General features: G+C 38.7%; 1 protein-coding gene across 1 annotated transcript in view; it reads right to left on the reverse strand.

The window, feature by feature from the left end:
• The window catches only part of LOC128613304 (cell migration-inducing and hyaluronan-binding protein), a 137,727-nt gene that overhangs the window by 47,282 nt on the left and 73,753 nt on the right, over nucleotides 1–16,692 (reverse strand). The window contains exons 9-11 of the mRNA XM_053633971.1: nucleotides 15,475–15,596; nucleotides 14,355–14,502; nucleotides 10,851–11,042 (exon numbers count right to left, since the gene is read on the reverse strand). Coding sequence (XP_053489946.1) covers nucleotides 10,851–11,042; nucleotides 14,355–14,502; nucleotides 15,475–15,596 — 462 coding nt within the window. The remainder of the gene's footprint in view (nucleotides 1–10,850; nucleotides 11,043–14,354; nucleotides 14,503–15,474; nucleotides 15,597–16,692) is intronic.

A 16,692-nucleotide genomic window follows, 5' to 3' on the forward strand; every position in this document is an offset into this window, starting at 1 on the left:
ATGGACAGTACACCAAAGTGATAAGATGGACTAAGACAAAAACAGGCCAAGACATGTAAACAGAGAACCCAGATAAAAGATGGAAGAGTGTTCTTTAAAGGTCAGGCATCCTCCTTCAGGGTGTCTCCTCTATTAGCCCTAAGATGCCAAGAAAGACTTGAGAGTGCTTTTAGTAATATGACTACTTGTTGGACACTGCATTCTCTGTCCTGCAAAGAGGAAAATTAAGTAGCGATTTGGAGAGAGAGGCTGAAAGCATTCTTTCCCCTTGGCCTAAAAGCTTCCCCTCCTTTGCTGAAGGTATACCTTCAGATCTTGCTCATTTCTTCCTGCTAGGCAGTGTGCACTCCCTACATCCAAGCAATTCAAATACCTAAGAGACTATGGCCACTTCTAATCAGATTACATACTAATGATACAAATAAATTCTTTCCACTTTCCATCACCAATGGTCCCTTCTTGATCCATGTTGAGATTATTAATCTTTTTTTTTAACATTCTCCACTGTCCCATTTGTTTGCAGTTTCCCGCAGATGTGCTTTTCAAGCCGGGTTAAACGCACCTCTGGAGGTGAAATAAGCAATTACATCCCATGAAAGCCAAAGACATGTCAGATTTTGATGTGAAAAGCATCACTGAAGATCAGAAGCTGTGAATGTCAGGCACTGAATTGCTTGGAGAAACATGCATTACATAATGAATAAGTGCAAGCAATGGCAGCAGTAGCAACCGAATTAATCCCACAGGGAAAATGTGACTGCAAAGCACTATCTGCACTGCTTTTCATGCATGAGTTCAAAGACACCCTTGATTGGCTAGTGTCACTCTAAATGACAAAATGAAATGAAAAAAAATTACTCAATTTCTTTATAATGCAAATTTGGGAGGGGGGGGGGTGCATTGTAGGCTAACTGGCTGATGGGTGTGTGAGTGTGTATGTGATTGTGCCCTATGATGGGTTGTACCCTGTCCAGGGTGTCCCCTGCCTTGTGCCCTGAGGCTCCAGGCTCCCCCACAACCCTGTGGATGGATTGACTACATTATGTATTAAGGACTAGCTGATCGACTGATTAATTTGACTCTGTATGTTCCTACTGGTTACAGTAACCAGTATAGTCCAGGAGTATGACCATAATTCATGCACTCACATATCTTGAATTAAATTATCCTGCTGGCGACCAAAAGGCTGTGAGTTCAGATTCTAGGACTTTTTCAGAGCCCAGGCTCTTAGCTTTGAATAAAAGAGTCTGCATAATGAACAAGTGTAAATATACACTTCAAAAAATACATGGACAAGTAATTTTGTCACAATTGCTGAATGGAAACAAATAACTGATGTTTATGAACTGAACTGAACTGATGTTTATTACTGCCTTTATGAACACGAGTCAGTCATAGCAGAAGGTACAGGTTCCTTAACGCGATCCAGCTCCTGTTTCCAGTTCAGCCTCGCACAATCACTCCCTCAGTCTAGAGGAAAAGAAATTGAAGCTAATGTGTGAGAAAAAGGAACAGATGCCAGAAATATTTCAGCACTGATGGCAAAGCAAATTGGCAGGTGCGATTTGTCAGCAGCTCAGAGTCATCATGCATCTACAGACTTAGTTAAAAAACACAAGAAGCATAGTTTGCGTTCTTAAAAACAACACAGTTGTGAAAGGCAGGTAAAAGGAGAGGGGTGTTTTCCACCCAGGAGCCTTGAGGCCAGAGCAATTATCAGTGTTGTTTTACTAGTGCTGCTCTTTCATGACAGCTGATCTCGGGTTGATGACAGTGGTCGTGTGTTTGCTTTCCATGGTTTTGAAAGCCAAAAATTCTAATCTGCCCTGAGGACAGAATAAATAAAAGAGAGACTAGCTCTTGGAAGTTCTTGGCAGTGTGGAAGAAATATGCAGCAACACCTGTGAGATGGGAGGTAAGCAGCAATCAGAGACATGCAGGCCTCAACAGAATAAGTAAGGGTCTGTATGTGTGTTTCCATGTAAATTGTTGGCTCAAACCAAGAAGGAGGGCCACAGTCAGTAATTGGAACTTCATGTGATTTCATGTCTGTTCAAACTGAGGTGTACACGAACCTCTGCCTGTGTCTGTATTCCAAGTGACCTTCTCCTCAAATGAACTCTGTAAGTCTCTTTTGGTGCACTAGTAATTCCAATAAGCAGACAAATTAAGCAAAGTACAGCAAAAAAAAGGAAGAAAATTAAACACTAGCTGTCCATTTTTAACTTAATTACCTGGTAAGGCTAATGTAATTAAAGGGAACCAAATGTAAAATCAACTTATTTATCAAACAGCATTTTCGCATTGTTGAATTCAGGAAAATTAGCTTGTTAATCACCAAACTGAATAAATTGCCATTCTTACTTTGCTAGCTGTCTACAGGCTATTTTGCTTGCAAAAACAAAGTTCATTATTTATCCTACACTTTAAAGTGTTTGCTGAGATCACATAGCTTAAATAGCAATGCTCCTGCTGCAGTATGGAATAGAATGTAAAAGTGACCGGCTTGTGCCACCTCTGACACATATGTATGAAACTTACTGAAACTCAAGGCACAACCTTGAAATCATCAACGTCATTCGATCACAAGTGAGTACTCATAATCCTCAGAGTATTTATGCATGTGGGAATTTCATTTCTGTGAATCATAAATATTAACAGAATACTGATCTCCTAAATCTCAAAGCAAACTGTGCTTATTCTAATTCACTTCCTCTCATTAAGTCAGGATATAAACCTGGCTTGACTCAGTCAGTATGTGTGTGTGTTTGGAATTCTCTCAGTCAAATTACAATTTGATTCTTAAGTTTGTCTATAAAGTGGTTTATAAAAAATTTGTACATGATTGGACAAAGCAGTGTACAAAGCACTGTCCGCTGTGCTCATCCTGTTAGTTTTGTGTGTAATTGGGATTAAATTGGAGAGTAGCACTTTTTCACAGTCCTCTAAAATTGACCAAGCACCAAGGTATTAACCAAGTAAATATCATGTGAGTAGCACAGTAGGCTAACTTAACTATAATGAAATGTATTGCAGGTGTTGGATAATAAATAAGTGTGTGGTCATAGAAAAACTATGTAGTACTGGGTATTTATATGTGGTTGTGGTTACTAAGAGCTTAAACATCATTCTAATACCCATTATAATACCCAAGTATAAATGGGCTAGCAGGGATAAGCCCTTCCCTCTCTTTCAAAGATAAAAAGACATCAATATAAGGCTTAGGTTTTTGCATCCACATCAGATTTGCTGTTAACAAAATGGATTATTTTACAATCAAGCTCAATAGCACCAACAATGGTCATAAGAAAAATACACAGAATGGGATGAAGAAGCAAGGCTAGGAACAATTTATTTTTCTAGTCCAGATTGTAGATTCATGCAGGTTATCAGTGAGAGCCATGTCAGGAGCAAAATACCCCTTATAGCTGATCTTTATTTGAGCTGATATTTGAAGGATATGTAGCTAAACAGGTTGAGTAAATATATAGATGCTAACCAGGCTCGAAAAATGTATATACTCGGTTGTGTCTATATTAATGCATCTAGCTCTAGATAGTGTAGAACTAAGGTACATTAGGTACAAGTGAAATGCAAGTGCTTCATATCTACTTGAAAAGGTCACACACAATTTTAGTGACACAAAAGTGTGCTGTGGTTCTTTCCTACTCTGCACTGTTTTGCGCTCCTTTTTTCTTTAGAAAAATGCTTGACATGCCTTACCTCACATGCTCACAGTTTATTGTGTCTTTCAGCACAAAGAATTATGGGCTGTGAGCTTTTTGGCAGCACCCCCTGTCCAACCAATCTCTAATGAACAGCATTAAATTAGTTTTAAATTATATTAAATTAATATATTATTTTCTTCCTGAGGTGTGCTTTAAGAGCCAGAAATAGGCCCCACCATGGTAAGTGAGAAAGACAAAAACATTCAGGAATTAAAAAACAAAACAAAAAAAACACTGCAATTTTATTTTGCCAACTTGGTTGTATTTAATATGAATTTAGTATGAATTACGAAATGAATAAAGCTGTGAGCGCTCTTCCTCACTGAATGGTCTATGTAATGAAGTTGGGAGTGGACTACAAAGTGAACCAGTTGACACCAACACAAAGTGAATTTGCTGCTTATCATCAGCCCCAGTTATTTTGCATAAAAGCATTTACCAAATAAATAAATGTAAATTGTTGATCAGAAAATATCCACATACTGTATGTGGTCCCATGTATGTTTTGGCTCAGAACATGAAATGTGCTTAGGTCTTCAGCCTTCTGAATACTTTAGAGACGATATCTGCAAGGCTTGGCAAACTTATGCAATGCTTGGAATGAATCAGCTTGGACATGCCTTGGTTGTGTAGCATATTCATGATTCATGAATATTCATCAGAGTAAACCCTCTGCACGATGTCTGTTTGCTTGGCAATTACATCATACTGATTGTGGAAGTCAGCTGAACATCTCTGCATGAAGCATGCTGAGGACATTCAGGTTAAAGTGTTCAACAGTAAGACAGTAACAGTAAGTACCACTTCTACATCAACACTTGATGGGAAGTGATGCCAGTGGTATCTGAATCATCGTAGCGGTATATTGATACTTACTTTCTGTTGCGCGTGTAAACTACTACAGTGTTGAATACCACAAGAGAGTCTAATTTGGAGGGCATGCTCAAGCTAACGTGCCATTCCATTGCACTGGTCAGGTATTATTGGTGGAGATTCTGGAGATCCTTGGAGAAACTGTTCCAGTGCTGGATGGCAAGCCAACCATACTTGATAGAGAGCTCGGCTGTAGCTAGGCGGTTGCAACCTAGAGACACTGAGCCAGAGAGCCTTGAACTATTTCCCCTTGGCCCAAGGGGTCAGGTAGAACTGTGTGCACACTGACACTTGCTTTCCCTGGAGGAAGCCACGCACCTTGCATTAGTCCAATATCAGTGTATTCGATGGACTGTGAACTTTTATTTTAACAGACCCGGGTTTGGTCTAATTTGAGTGCACTCACAACTGTACTGATCTTTTTATTATTTTGATACTTTTCTTCTTTTGTATATTTGGGATCCCATGTTTCCATTTTATTACTTTGCCATTGCACTTGTTCTTATTGTGCATTGCATTTAATATATGCAGTTAAACTAATCTCTGTGCCTTGTGTTGTTATTTCACTGTCGTAATCCAACTTTTGGCTTCAGCAAGTGAACCTATGATATTCTGATCTGGACAAATTCCGAACAGCTAGATTCCTTGACTACTCATTACTGTCATGAGAATCTGTGGTTACCTATAATGGTGGCCAGTCTTTGAGTAGCTGGGTACAAAGAGGATTGTCCTCCACAAAAATATCACAGATTATGCCTCTGCAAATGTGTGGTACAAAGTCGATTTAAGTCATGTTAAGCTCAAAATCTCCTAATAGTCCTTGAGGAAAAGCCTTTTGCTTTGCCACAATCATAAGACATAATCTCTGATATTGTTGTGGATTTAAATCTTTATCAGTGACAACCGCAGGTTTCAGGAAAAAACTTACCCTTTTATGTTTTATGCTTCGTTTACCATTTCATTTTTTGATTAACAAAGACACAAAATAAACACGTCACTTTGAAATTTTGTATGTGTTACTTCTGACAATAAAAACTGACTGACAAAAAATGACTGTTCCCTTTCTCTTGTCTGGATTTTAAAACAATCAAATCATTTCTATTACTAACACGAAAGTACATGATCTGTAGACACAATTAAGGTGTACCTAGGAACCCAATTAACATGATTCTACACTCTTGTGTTAGACATTAACTCAGTAATCTACAGTAATGGCTTTATCCTGGTCAGAATTGAGGGTGAACCCTGGGAACACTGGGCATGAAGCAGGAATACACCACACATGGGACGCCAGTCCAACACAGGGCACCATGCACACATACACGCAATTCACACACTCCTTCACATCTATGGCAATTTATCATGGCCAGTCAAACTAGTGGCAATTGCGTTTTTGTTTTTTTGGGGACCCTGGCTGTGTGAGATGGCAACGCTACCCGCTGCACCACCTCACACCACCGTGCCACCTTGCTCTTGGAGGGTTGTAAATGTTTAATGCATAAAATTCCCCTGTGCAATCTGCAGTGCATACATACATATACATCATCACCTGATCAATACATACTGAGGTATTTCTGGCTGTTTGTCTGTCTGCCTTGTCACCTTGTTGCTTTTTTATGACCTATGAAAAGACTTATGCCTGTACTTTCTCACATATTCTTCCCCCCCTGTAGAGAGTCATCGAGGACTCATTCCAATGTGTATGAGCAAAAAGATTCCTCTGCACATAACAGCATCTATTTTCTGCACAATGAATGCTATTTGGCCCTGATAGTCTTTGGAACCTATCACTGCCAGGGTGCTGTAGTATACAATTCTTGTAAAAGTCAATCAGGGAGGAAAAAACACATATTGAAAACAACACAGGGGAAAATTTCACACAGTGAATCCAACACTTCGACCACAGAGTCTGACGAGCCCTAACTATTTATTCTTGTAAGCTTGATTCCTTAGTGTGATGTAATGCAATCCATAACTGAAAAATCCTCAGGAATGAATGAGGGAGATTCTACATGACATGCATAATGCAACTCTGTCTGAGAGCGAGACGACGCCAAAATCCAGGTCATGAAACTTCATATAATTACTGGCTTAATCGGTTTTGCTATTTGATCATGCTTCCCATCCATGAAAATATCCCAGTGGAATCCGAGAGAGCACGTTGGCAAAACAAATACTTAAACCACTTCCACTCGCATTTATTCCACTGAAACCTTTAGAAGATGTTACATATTTCCAGCACAGCAGAACAAACTTACACTTTCTGTTCACCGGATGTTTCTCTCATGCAGACCATCGACAGATTTTAACACACTGCAATTGTACACGTGACGTACACATCAAATCTATATCTCATCTCTCAGTATTGAGTGATGGAAATCAATGCATCATCTTTTTTGCTTCAGATCTTAACAGTTCAAGTTCAACTTATTAACAGTTCAATTTCAGCTTGTTATTTTTAAAGGTCTAGTGACCTTTTTCATGTTTATTGTTACAGAAATTGGAAAAACAAATTGCAGACTAGAGAACACAGAAACGTTTCAGAAAACACAAACATGAAAAGGTAAGTACATTCTGAACTTCAAATCCTTGTCACTAATTAGACTTACTTGACATTGTCATTACTGTTAAGATGTGACACCACTGCAGACATTCACAGTGCCTTTGGCACTGATTCTCAGACATTAGATTTTCTGATTTGGCATTGATTTGCTGTATTTTATTTGCACATAAGCTTTACCAAATTGTTCCTCAGGGAATCCCAGGCAATCCACTTTACTGCTCCCAACATATATAAACCAAGCAATCAAGAACACTAGCTGTGTCTTAACTCACATATTATGATCAAGTACATAAAGGGATATACTACTGTAGTAGGGGTGTAATGCAATGCCACTGTTTAGTGCCCCAAATATTCATATTTTTAAGTATTTCTTTTTTTAAATAACAGTCCTGCCATTATGTTGCCAGAAACACCGGAAAACACTGGGGGAGAATAGAGAGGTTTCTATTCCAGTCATGCCTGCATGAAAGTAAAACCTTTTTTTGCTGCCTCCTGCGAGATCTTGCTCCCAATGCTCATCTCTCTCTTTCTGCCAAACTTTCCAAAAATAAAAATAAAAATAAAAGTTTTGTGCCTCCTGTTCATATCTGTACTTGTATCTGTTTACAACACATTACCTGGTCATTCTGAATAAGGTATTTTAATGTATCCTTATTCTGTTACATACCTACTGTGTAGTGACCAATGAACTTTAGAACATACAGTGCTGCGAAAATCTGATTTCTTCTGTTTTTGTGTATATCTCATATAAACTGTTTCAGAAATTAAAACAAAATCTAAGATAAAACAAAGGCAACCTGAGTAAACACAAAATACAATTTTTTTACATGTTATTTATTGAAGCAAAAAGTCCAATGCCAACTGGGCCTGTGTGAAAATGTATTTGCTTCCATAGTTACTAATTTCCCAAATCTATGAAACTGCATTCAAAATGGGGTTCAGCTGGACTAGACACAGCCAGGCCTGATTACTGCAAACCCTGTTCAGTCAAATCTACACTTAAGTAGAATTTTTTCAACAGCATGAATTTGGGTAAAACACTTTGCCAAAGTTGAAAGTAATTCCAGAAATGATGATGAAGGAGGTGATTGAAATACATCAGTCTGGGAAGGGTTACAAAGCTATTTCAAATGCTCTGGGACACAAAAGAACCACAGTGAGAGCCATTATCTCCAAATGGAAAAACTCAGCACAGTGGTGAACCTTCCCAGAAGTGTCTGACCTTCCAAAATTCCACCAAAAGCACAGCAACTACTCACCCAGCAAGTCACAAAAGAGCCAAGGACAACATCAAAGGACCTACAGGCCTCTCTTGCTTCAATAAAGGTCACTGTTTATGACTCCACTATCAGAAAGACACTGGGCAAAAATGGCATCTATGGAAGAGTGTCGAGGTGAAAACCACTGCTAACCCAGAAGAACATTAAGGCTCATCTGAATTTTGCCAAAATACACCTTGATGATCCTCAAACCTTTTGGGACAATGTTCTGTGGATTGATGAATCGAAAGTGGAACTGTTTGGAAGACAGGGGTTCTGTTACATCTGGCGTAAACCAAACACAGAATTCCACAAAAAGAACATCATACCTACTGTCAAGCATGGTGGTGGAAGTGTGAGGGTGTGGGGATGCTTTGCTGCTTCAGGGCCTGAGCAATTTGCAATAAGTGAGGGAAACATGAATTCTGCTCTCTATTAGAAAATCCTAAAGGAGAATGTCCAGTCTTCAGTCTGTAATTTGAAACTTAAGTGAAACTGGATTATGCAGCAAGAAAATGATCAAAAGCATAGGAGCAAGTCCTAGTAAGTGAAAGACTGAGCTTCAGTTATCGGAAGCGTTTGGTTGTGGTAATTGCTGCTAAAGGTGGCACAACCAGATTTTAAGTTTAAGAAGCAATTAGTTTTTCACATTGGTGGTAGGTGTTGGGTAACTTATTTTTGCTTCAATACAAAAAATTCATAATAAAAACTGTATTGTGTGTTTACTCAGATTGCCTGTGTTTTATGTTGTATTTTGTTTGAAGCTCTAAAATTATTTAGTATGAGATACAAACAAAAACATAAGAAATCAGATGTTCACAGCACTGTATGTTCTAAATTTCATTGGTCACTACACAGTACTATAAGTAAATAGAATATTCTTTTAATTGGGCCTATATGTAAGGGCTAAATTAATTTTTTTTAAAAGGAATAAACGCTAGATGTTATCTGATAAGGGAGCCTATCCCAGGAGACTTGGGGCATAAGGCAGGGGACACCCTGGACCAGGGGCAAGCCCATCACAGGGCACAATTGCACACACACTCACACAATTTGGAAATGCCAGTCAACTTACAACACATGTCTTTAGACTGGGGAAGGAAACTCCTGAAGCATGGGGAGAACATGCAAGCTCCATGCACATAAGGCAGAGGCAGAAATCGAACCCCAAACCCTGGAGGTGTAAGGCAAACATGCTAACCACTAAGCCACCAACCATGCCACAACACCATACCTCTGTGTTATGAATACCCCTGTGTTATGCAAAACCATGGAGAGAATCCTTGTTAAGCATCTTATGTCATCTGTTTGTTTAAACCATGATCCACTGCAGTTTGCATACAAGTGTAACAGAATTACCAATGATGCTGTGCTAATTATGATGAATTGTGTAACTCATCATTTGCAAAATCCTAATGCATATGCCAGAATCTGATTTGTAGATTTGAGTTTCTTGGACAACACTAATTATGTATATTTTTAAATGCTTGCAACGTATGTTCCTAATACAGAAAATTAGCAGCTTTGGTGTGAATCTGCATATACTAGAGATTGCTTACAATTCACTGGTTGAGAGTGTGCTAACTTATAACTTAACATCTTGTTATGGGCTGCTCAACTGTAAACAAGAGTTATTAATATAGCCAGCAAAATCATTGGCAGGCCACAGAGCAAACTAGGTGAGTTGTACTACTTAAGATGTGTTTAAAAAGCAGAGTGTATTCTAAAAGATACTACTCATAATATATTTGACCGGTTTATTTTACTGCCTTGCGGAAAACACTATGTAATGCCTATGGCAAAAAATGTATATTTACAAAATATCATTTTTACCTACGGTGATTAGATTAGAATCATAATAACAAGATTAAATGATTTTTTCCCCCTTCTGTAAGTCTCTAAGCGAAAGGAGAATGCTTGTAGTTGTTTTAATATTGCCATTAATTTTTTTGTATCTATGTTTTTTTCGTATTATGATGTTGCTAACATTTGTGTTGAATTGTATGTGTCTTTTATATTCCTGGTGTTGTCAAAGAGTATAGTAGGTAAGTCTAATTAAAATAGTACATAAGCATTTAGACACAGCTACTGATTAACTGTCTGTAGGCCCCTGAGCACCAGGTTGGGAAACACTTAAATAACTAAGCTGTGGAAAGTGGGCCATGTGCTTGAGTGAAAAGTGTGTCAAAGAATCTTTAGAAAAGTTATTCAGACCCTAAATATAAGGTTGCCTGAGGAAAATTTTGCTTGTGTTAAACTATTCTTCATTTAACAGAACAGATAATTATGTAGTAGTTGTAGTGAGTCAGCGAGAGTGGATGAAATTCATCAGATTGGTGGAAAAAACATTGTAAACCATAATTTCAGACACTCTGACTTACTAGTAGTTAGAGCTATTTGCCAAGGCTTTAAAAACCACACACTGACCTTCAACTTTGACCTGGTTTGCAGTACAGGTGGCACAGGGCAGGACGCTAAACTCTTCAGCCTGGTACATCGAGTAATCCGTGCTGGACACCACTAAACGATCCCCGGGCCTCCATCCGAGCGCTGCATCCGCCAAGAACAACACACTGCAGTTCGAGAGAGTGTCTATGGAGACGGAGGCCTGTGGACGCACTATATACACACACACAGACACACACAGACACACACACACTGTCTTATTTCTTAATCGATTCTGCATCTGTGACTAATATTAAAAATGAAAAATGGCTAGACTATATTATAATGTGCTGTATTATAATGAGCTCTAAGACACTGCACTCCACTGAGAGGATATGGAAATGCACACAAAACAAACACAGTTTCATGGTTCTTTTTTTTTTTTTTTTTTTTTTTTACAAAAACACAAACTAACACACTATATTATAAAGCTAAACTATATGACTATTACTATTCCATTCCAACACCATGGCCACTAATATAGATTTGGTCTCCTTTATAACAGCCTCCACTCTTCTGGTAAGGTTTTCCACTAGATTTAGGAATGTGGCTTTGGGGATTTGTGGCCATTCAGCCACAAGAGAATTAGTGAGCTCATGCACTGATGTTAGACGAGGAGGCCTGCCATGCAAGCAGTGTTCCAGTTCATCCCAAAGGTGTTCAGTGAGGTTGAGGTCATGGCTCTGTGGAGGCCATTTGTTGTTCTTCAACGCCAGTCTTGGCAAATCATGGGTTCATGAACCTCATTTTATGCACAGTGGCACTGTCATGCTGGAACATATATGGGCCTATTAGTTATAGTGAAGGGAAATTGTAATGCTACAGCATAGAAAAACATCCTGTACAATTGTGTGCATCCAACTTTGTGGCAACAGTTTGGGGAGGAACCACATACGGGTGGTCAGGTGTCATCATACTTTTGGCCATATAGTCTATATTGGAATGCTGTAATGTGCATAAGTTCATACCTTTAAGAATAATGGCTAATTATATTTATTTATCCCACAGTGCTATAGAATTCTCAACACTGATTGGTCAGTTGCAAAGTTTATATTAATACACTCATCTTAATGCATTATTGTTTCCATTGGTTTGTGCCATACTCCTTGACTGCATTGCATTCACCTCCTTCTTGTTACAGTATAGACACTCCCTCATAAGTACTTAGAAATACAAGCATGGTGGAACACGGAGCTGAATAGACAGGGTCACTAGATACTGTTTGGCAGGGAAGAAACATAATTGTTGCAAAAAAAACCCCAAAAAACAAACAAACAAACAAAAAAACACAGCATAAAAAACAAAAGCAAATCTGAGAGCTGTTTTTCAGAGATGTAGAAACCCACTGTCCACAAATGGGAGGAATTTAAGTACCACATTATCTCCATTTCTAATAGACAGATAAAGCACATTAGGTTAATGTAAATATTAGCTATAAATCTTTATAAATTCCCATTTCTTTTTCTCTACAAGTTACAAAGTTTCCATACCCACACCTACAGTTCCTACCCATGAGTCTTTAGCGGGTTGCATGGCTATCTAGTGCAAAGCAAAAGTTATCTAGTACTTTATCCCATGTTCTCAGACTTAAGTTCACTTTTACGGTTTCACAATCGTTCTAAACGTCATTTACTTGAGGACGTGATCTAGGACGTGCAAATAAACCTCACCAGCCACCATAGCAATGCTTTGTGCACATGTATGCATACACACCAACACTAATGCTTGACTTTCAATGGCATTTGAATATCCAGACAGGAAATGAATGGCAGAGAAATGAATGTTGCTCTGTGGGGGGAAATCATAAAGCTTAATCACAAAGATTAAGTGAAGTAAGACTATGGCACGGTTTCTGGGCACAATGTGGCAGAGAGATGTATTGTAGACTCGCTCAGACCCAGCTTCTCTCCGGGTAAGTTCCTTTCTGTAATTACTGCCCTTTCCTCTCACTGCCAGCACTCATTATTTGGGGTCCTTGTGTGACTGATTCGATTTGTCTATATCCTGCTGGCTGGTCCTTTCTCCCAAGACCTCACGCACTATTGTTCACTCACTGTGTGGTCAATTAGACACATTCATTCATGGCGAATGGACAGGTTTGACCCTGCAGAGCCATTCAGTGACTAAAGACCGTTTCTTAATCATCAGCAGCATGATCTGTTTTAATGGAAAAAGTCTTTATGAGTAGCAATTCAGGATCAGATACAATGACTCTCTATATTAGATGAAGATAAAGCTCCAAGATACTGCACTTCACTGTAATGAAAATATGAGAAATATGATACAAGTGGTTTGTTGCAGTTTCCCCAATCATGAACGTACTAGCTTTAATAATACTTATTAGCACATCCAGTGCTGTTGGTCAACACAAATTTAAGTCATGCTACATAGTTATCTACCTAACGTTATGACTGAATTTAATTAAAGGATCTAAAAGCTTACTGTGATCAGTCGACTCCTCTGCCATCAATATGTTGTTGCAATGAGATGAACTGTATAAATTATAAGCCTTCTAATTCATTGTTGTTCATCAAAATAGTCAAATATGGCAGGGTGATATGATGTGGCCTGATGCAAAGCAACACAAACTTGATTACTATACTTTTACTATCAACGATTACACATTTTTTCAATCCATTTATGTGGAGTGTCTGCCGTACAAGTCCCTGAGTATGGTGTTGCAACAGAAACAATAACGTATTAGAATGAGTGCATGAACAAAAATATGTGATTTGTCTTGCAGCCAGAATCACTGATCTAGGAACTTGTGTTCTGCAGCATTGGAATTGAAAGTCAACCTCCAGCTGGTACACGAGAACACAGGAACAAATAAAAGTACATACCGAGGGGAATTTCAGTTGCATTAAAAAAAGCACTTCAGAATTTCAGTTAGGCTCAGCATGTGCCATCAATTTGAAGAAGACCCAGAAAATTAATTTATTTGAGTAAGTAAATCAAATAAATGTGGAACGTGAACTTCAACATATGTGACATGTTTTGGGATTTCAAAATAGTTTTCAGATCCACTTTGTCCTGGTGCTAAATATGATGGATAAGTCATAACTGACCAAATGAGACCTTGGAGTCTGAACTGACTTTGGATTTGGAACCGTTTGGGAATGTGTAACTCAGCTGGGAGTGTGAGTGAACTTCAACTATACGGTCTTCTTTATGCTTTTATAACCTCCAATTCAACTTTAATTTGACTGAATATTTACAGCTTGACAAGCTAATAATTCGCACAAGAATTTTAAGGTTATCCCAGGCTTCAGTATACGTCTTTAGTTTGGTCCTCTATTCTATGTACAACCCTACAGTTGAGGTTTTCTGTTTCAATAAGGTTTCAAACAAGACGCCTTTAGTAATCTAGAACCATCAACCACAGTGCAGCCACATCTGATTTTTGTTAAGTGGTCAAATGTCGTGCGATCACGATCAGATCTAGGTATAAACAGGCCCAGAGGGTTCCACGCATTGTACACATACCAAGTTTGCCACAGAGGAAGCGGATACGATAGTTGCGGCAGATCCCTCCCTGCTGTTCTTTATTGAGACACACGAGGCCATAGTTCTTGTCAAATTTGGAGAACATGTCACCAGTCATGTTTGCAGGGACACCATCAACAGTTTCAGCCTGAGGAAAGAACACCACAAAGATGTAAATAGCTGCTATTACGTTTTTCAAATGAGAACTTACCTTTTAACGCTCTACTGCATGAGTGATTACATTTATATATATATATATATATATATATATATATATATATATATATATATATATATATAAATTTGTATGGATTTTTATTTGGTAAATTGTTGCCATATGGCAACAATGTGCAATGGTGGAAAGTGTCATATAGTCAAAAATAACACAAAATGTTTGAGATTACTATTTCTTTTTTTCAACTACATTGGAAAATAGTAGTTTTGTATTAATGCCTATCAAAAAAAACAGAGATAAATTAATTGTTGCCATATGGCTACACCATGTGGAAAAGGGAGTGTCATGTGACAAGATTTTTTATCACAAACCACAAACCAAATCAAATCAGTGGGAAAAGCAGGATGGCAGCAGGCTGGAAAATGGGACAAGAACCTTTTTAAGGGAAATTAAAGCACATTAAAGGGACAGTTTCTAGAAAGATCACGTGATCACTCATTTTCTGCGCTTCTTCTTTAAACATTTTTGAATGGAGCGATTATCTGAGACATAATAGTGATAAGAATCATACTTTTATTAATATGGTGTCTATCCATTCTGTTTGTGTTGAATTTTTGTTTTTCTCAGGAGATGGAAAAATTCAGGGAGACAGATAAAATTCATGAAATTCTTTCTGGAAATGTGTCAAATGCACAGGGTTTATTTTGATAAAGCAAAAAGTTTTTTTTTTTTTTTCTTCCGGTGTGTTTATCACAAAAGTTTAAATCACAAACTGATTTTATCGCTTGCATTATGCACAGAAAGTCAGTGGAAACAGCTACTGTTAGGCACCATGGTATCAAAAACATTGAAATTCATAGACAGAGCTGTGGTGAATTGAGAAGATTGTGATGCTGGCAAAATTGCGGTGTCTGTGTGTGTGTGCGTGTGCGTGTGTGTATCTACCTCAATATCCAGGGGGTTGCTGCACAGACGTTCTGGGAAAGCCTTATGAAGTTCAGAAAGCTTCTCCCAATCTCCTGAGCCTCTCTCATCATCACGATCAAACCACTCCGTCCACTCAGCCTCTGCAAACCAAACACACACCCACACTCAGACAGAGTAAAGCCAATACCTAGACATGGTTAAGCTGAAAGGCTGGATGAAAGGACAAGCTCTGTATAGATATTAGTCTCATTTACATCTATTTCGCCACTCTTGCCTGTCAAACAGCATTTGTGTGCAGATAATTAAGCATGTCGTGTGTGTATTACAGCCTACGTGCACAGGGCATGCAAGAATTCTGGCTGCTTTATCAAGCTCAAGCATTCAAATTAAACATCGACACAAACAGCTGCTCGAACAGAAGATGAGCTCCTTTACTCCTCTTAGATCAGGGCAACAGTCTCTTTTTCATGGTGAGGGAGACACTTGATTACGGTTATCGTTTTTTGGCAGAACACATCAACAGAACACTCCAGAGCATACAATCAGTTCTTCAAAAGTTTGATGGCAAAACAAACAATTTTTTTGTAAATTGTCTGCTCTGCATCTTTTCAATTCAATGAGAAAATTCAAAGCACATTTAGACACACTTGTGGTTTCGTATGAGGCTATTTCCCTGTCTGAAACATTCCTACATGGATGCAAGCCTGATATTTTACACTTGGTCAGCTCGCCAATCAGACCAGAGACGGTAAATTTACATTTACATTTACGGCGTTTGGCAGAAGCCTTTATCCAGAGCAACTTACATCTATCTCATTTATACAACTGAGCAGTTGAGGGTTAAGGGCCTTGCTCAAGGGCCCAGCAGTTGCAGCTCGGCAGCGCTGGGATTTGAACTCAACCTTCCGATCAGTAGTCCAATGACTTAACCACTGAGCTACCACTGGCTAAAACCACCACTAAAACCAAAACCACCACCGGCAGTGGAGGGTTGGCGGTTAAGGCTCTGGGTTACTGATCGGAAGGTCGGGGGTTCAAGCTGCCACTATTGGGCACTGCCAAGCTGCCACTGTTGGTCCCTTGAGCAAGGCCCTTAACCCTCTCTGCTCTGACCCCAGCTTCCTAACATGCTGGGGTATGCAACGAAAAGAATTTCACTGTGCATATGTATATGTGATCAATAAAGACTCATTAAATAAAATGTAAAATCTATAATGGTCTTTGAATCTCCCCTTT

Source organism: Ictalurus furcatus, chromosome 10 (assembly GCF_023375685.1).
Source record: "Ictalurus furcatus strain D&B chromosome 10, Billie_1.0, whole genome shotgun sequence".
NCBI classification, from domain to species: Eukaryota; Metazoa; Chordata; class Actinopteri; order Siluriformes; family Ictaluridae; genus Ictalurus; species Ictalurus furcatus.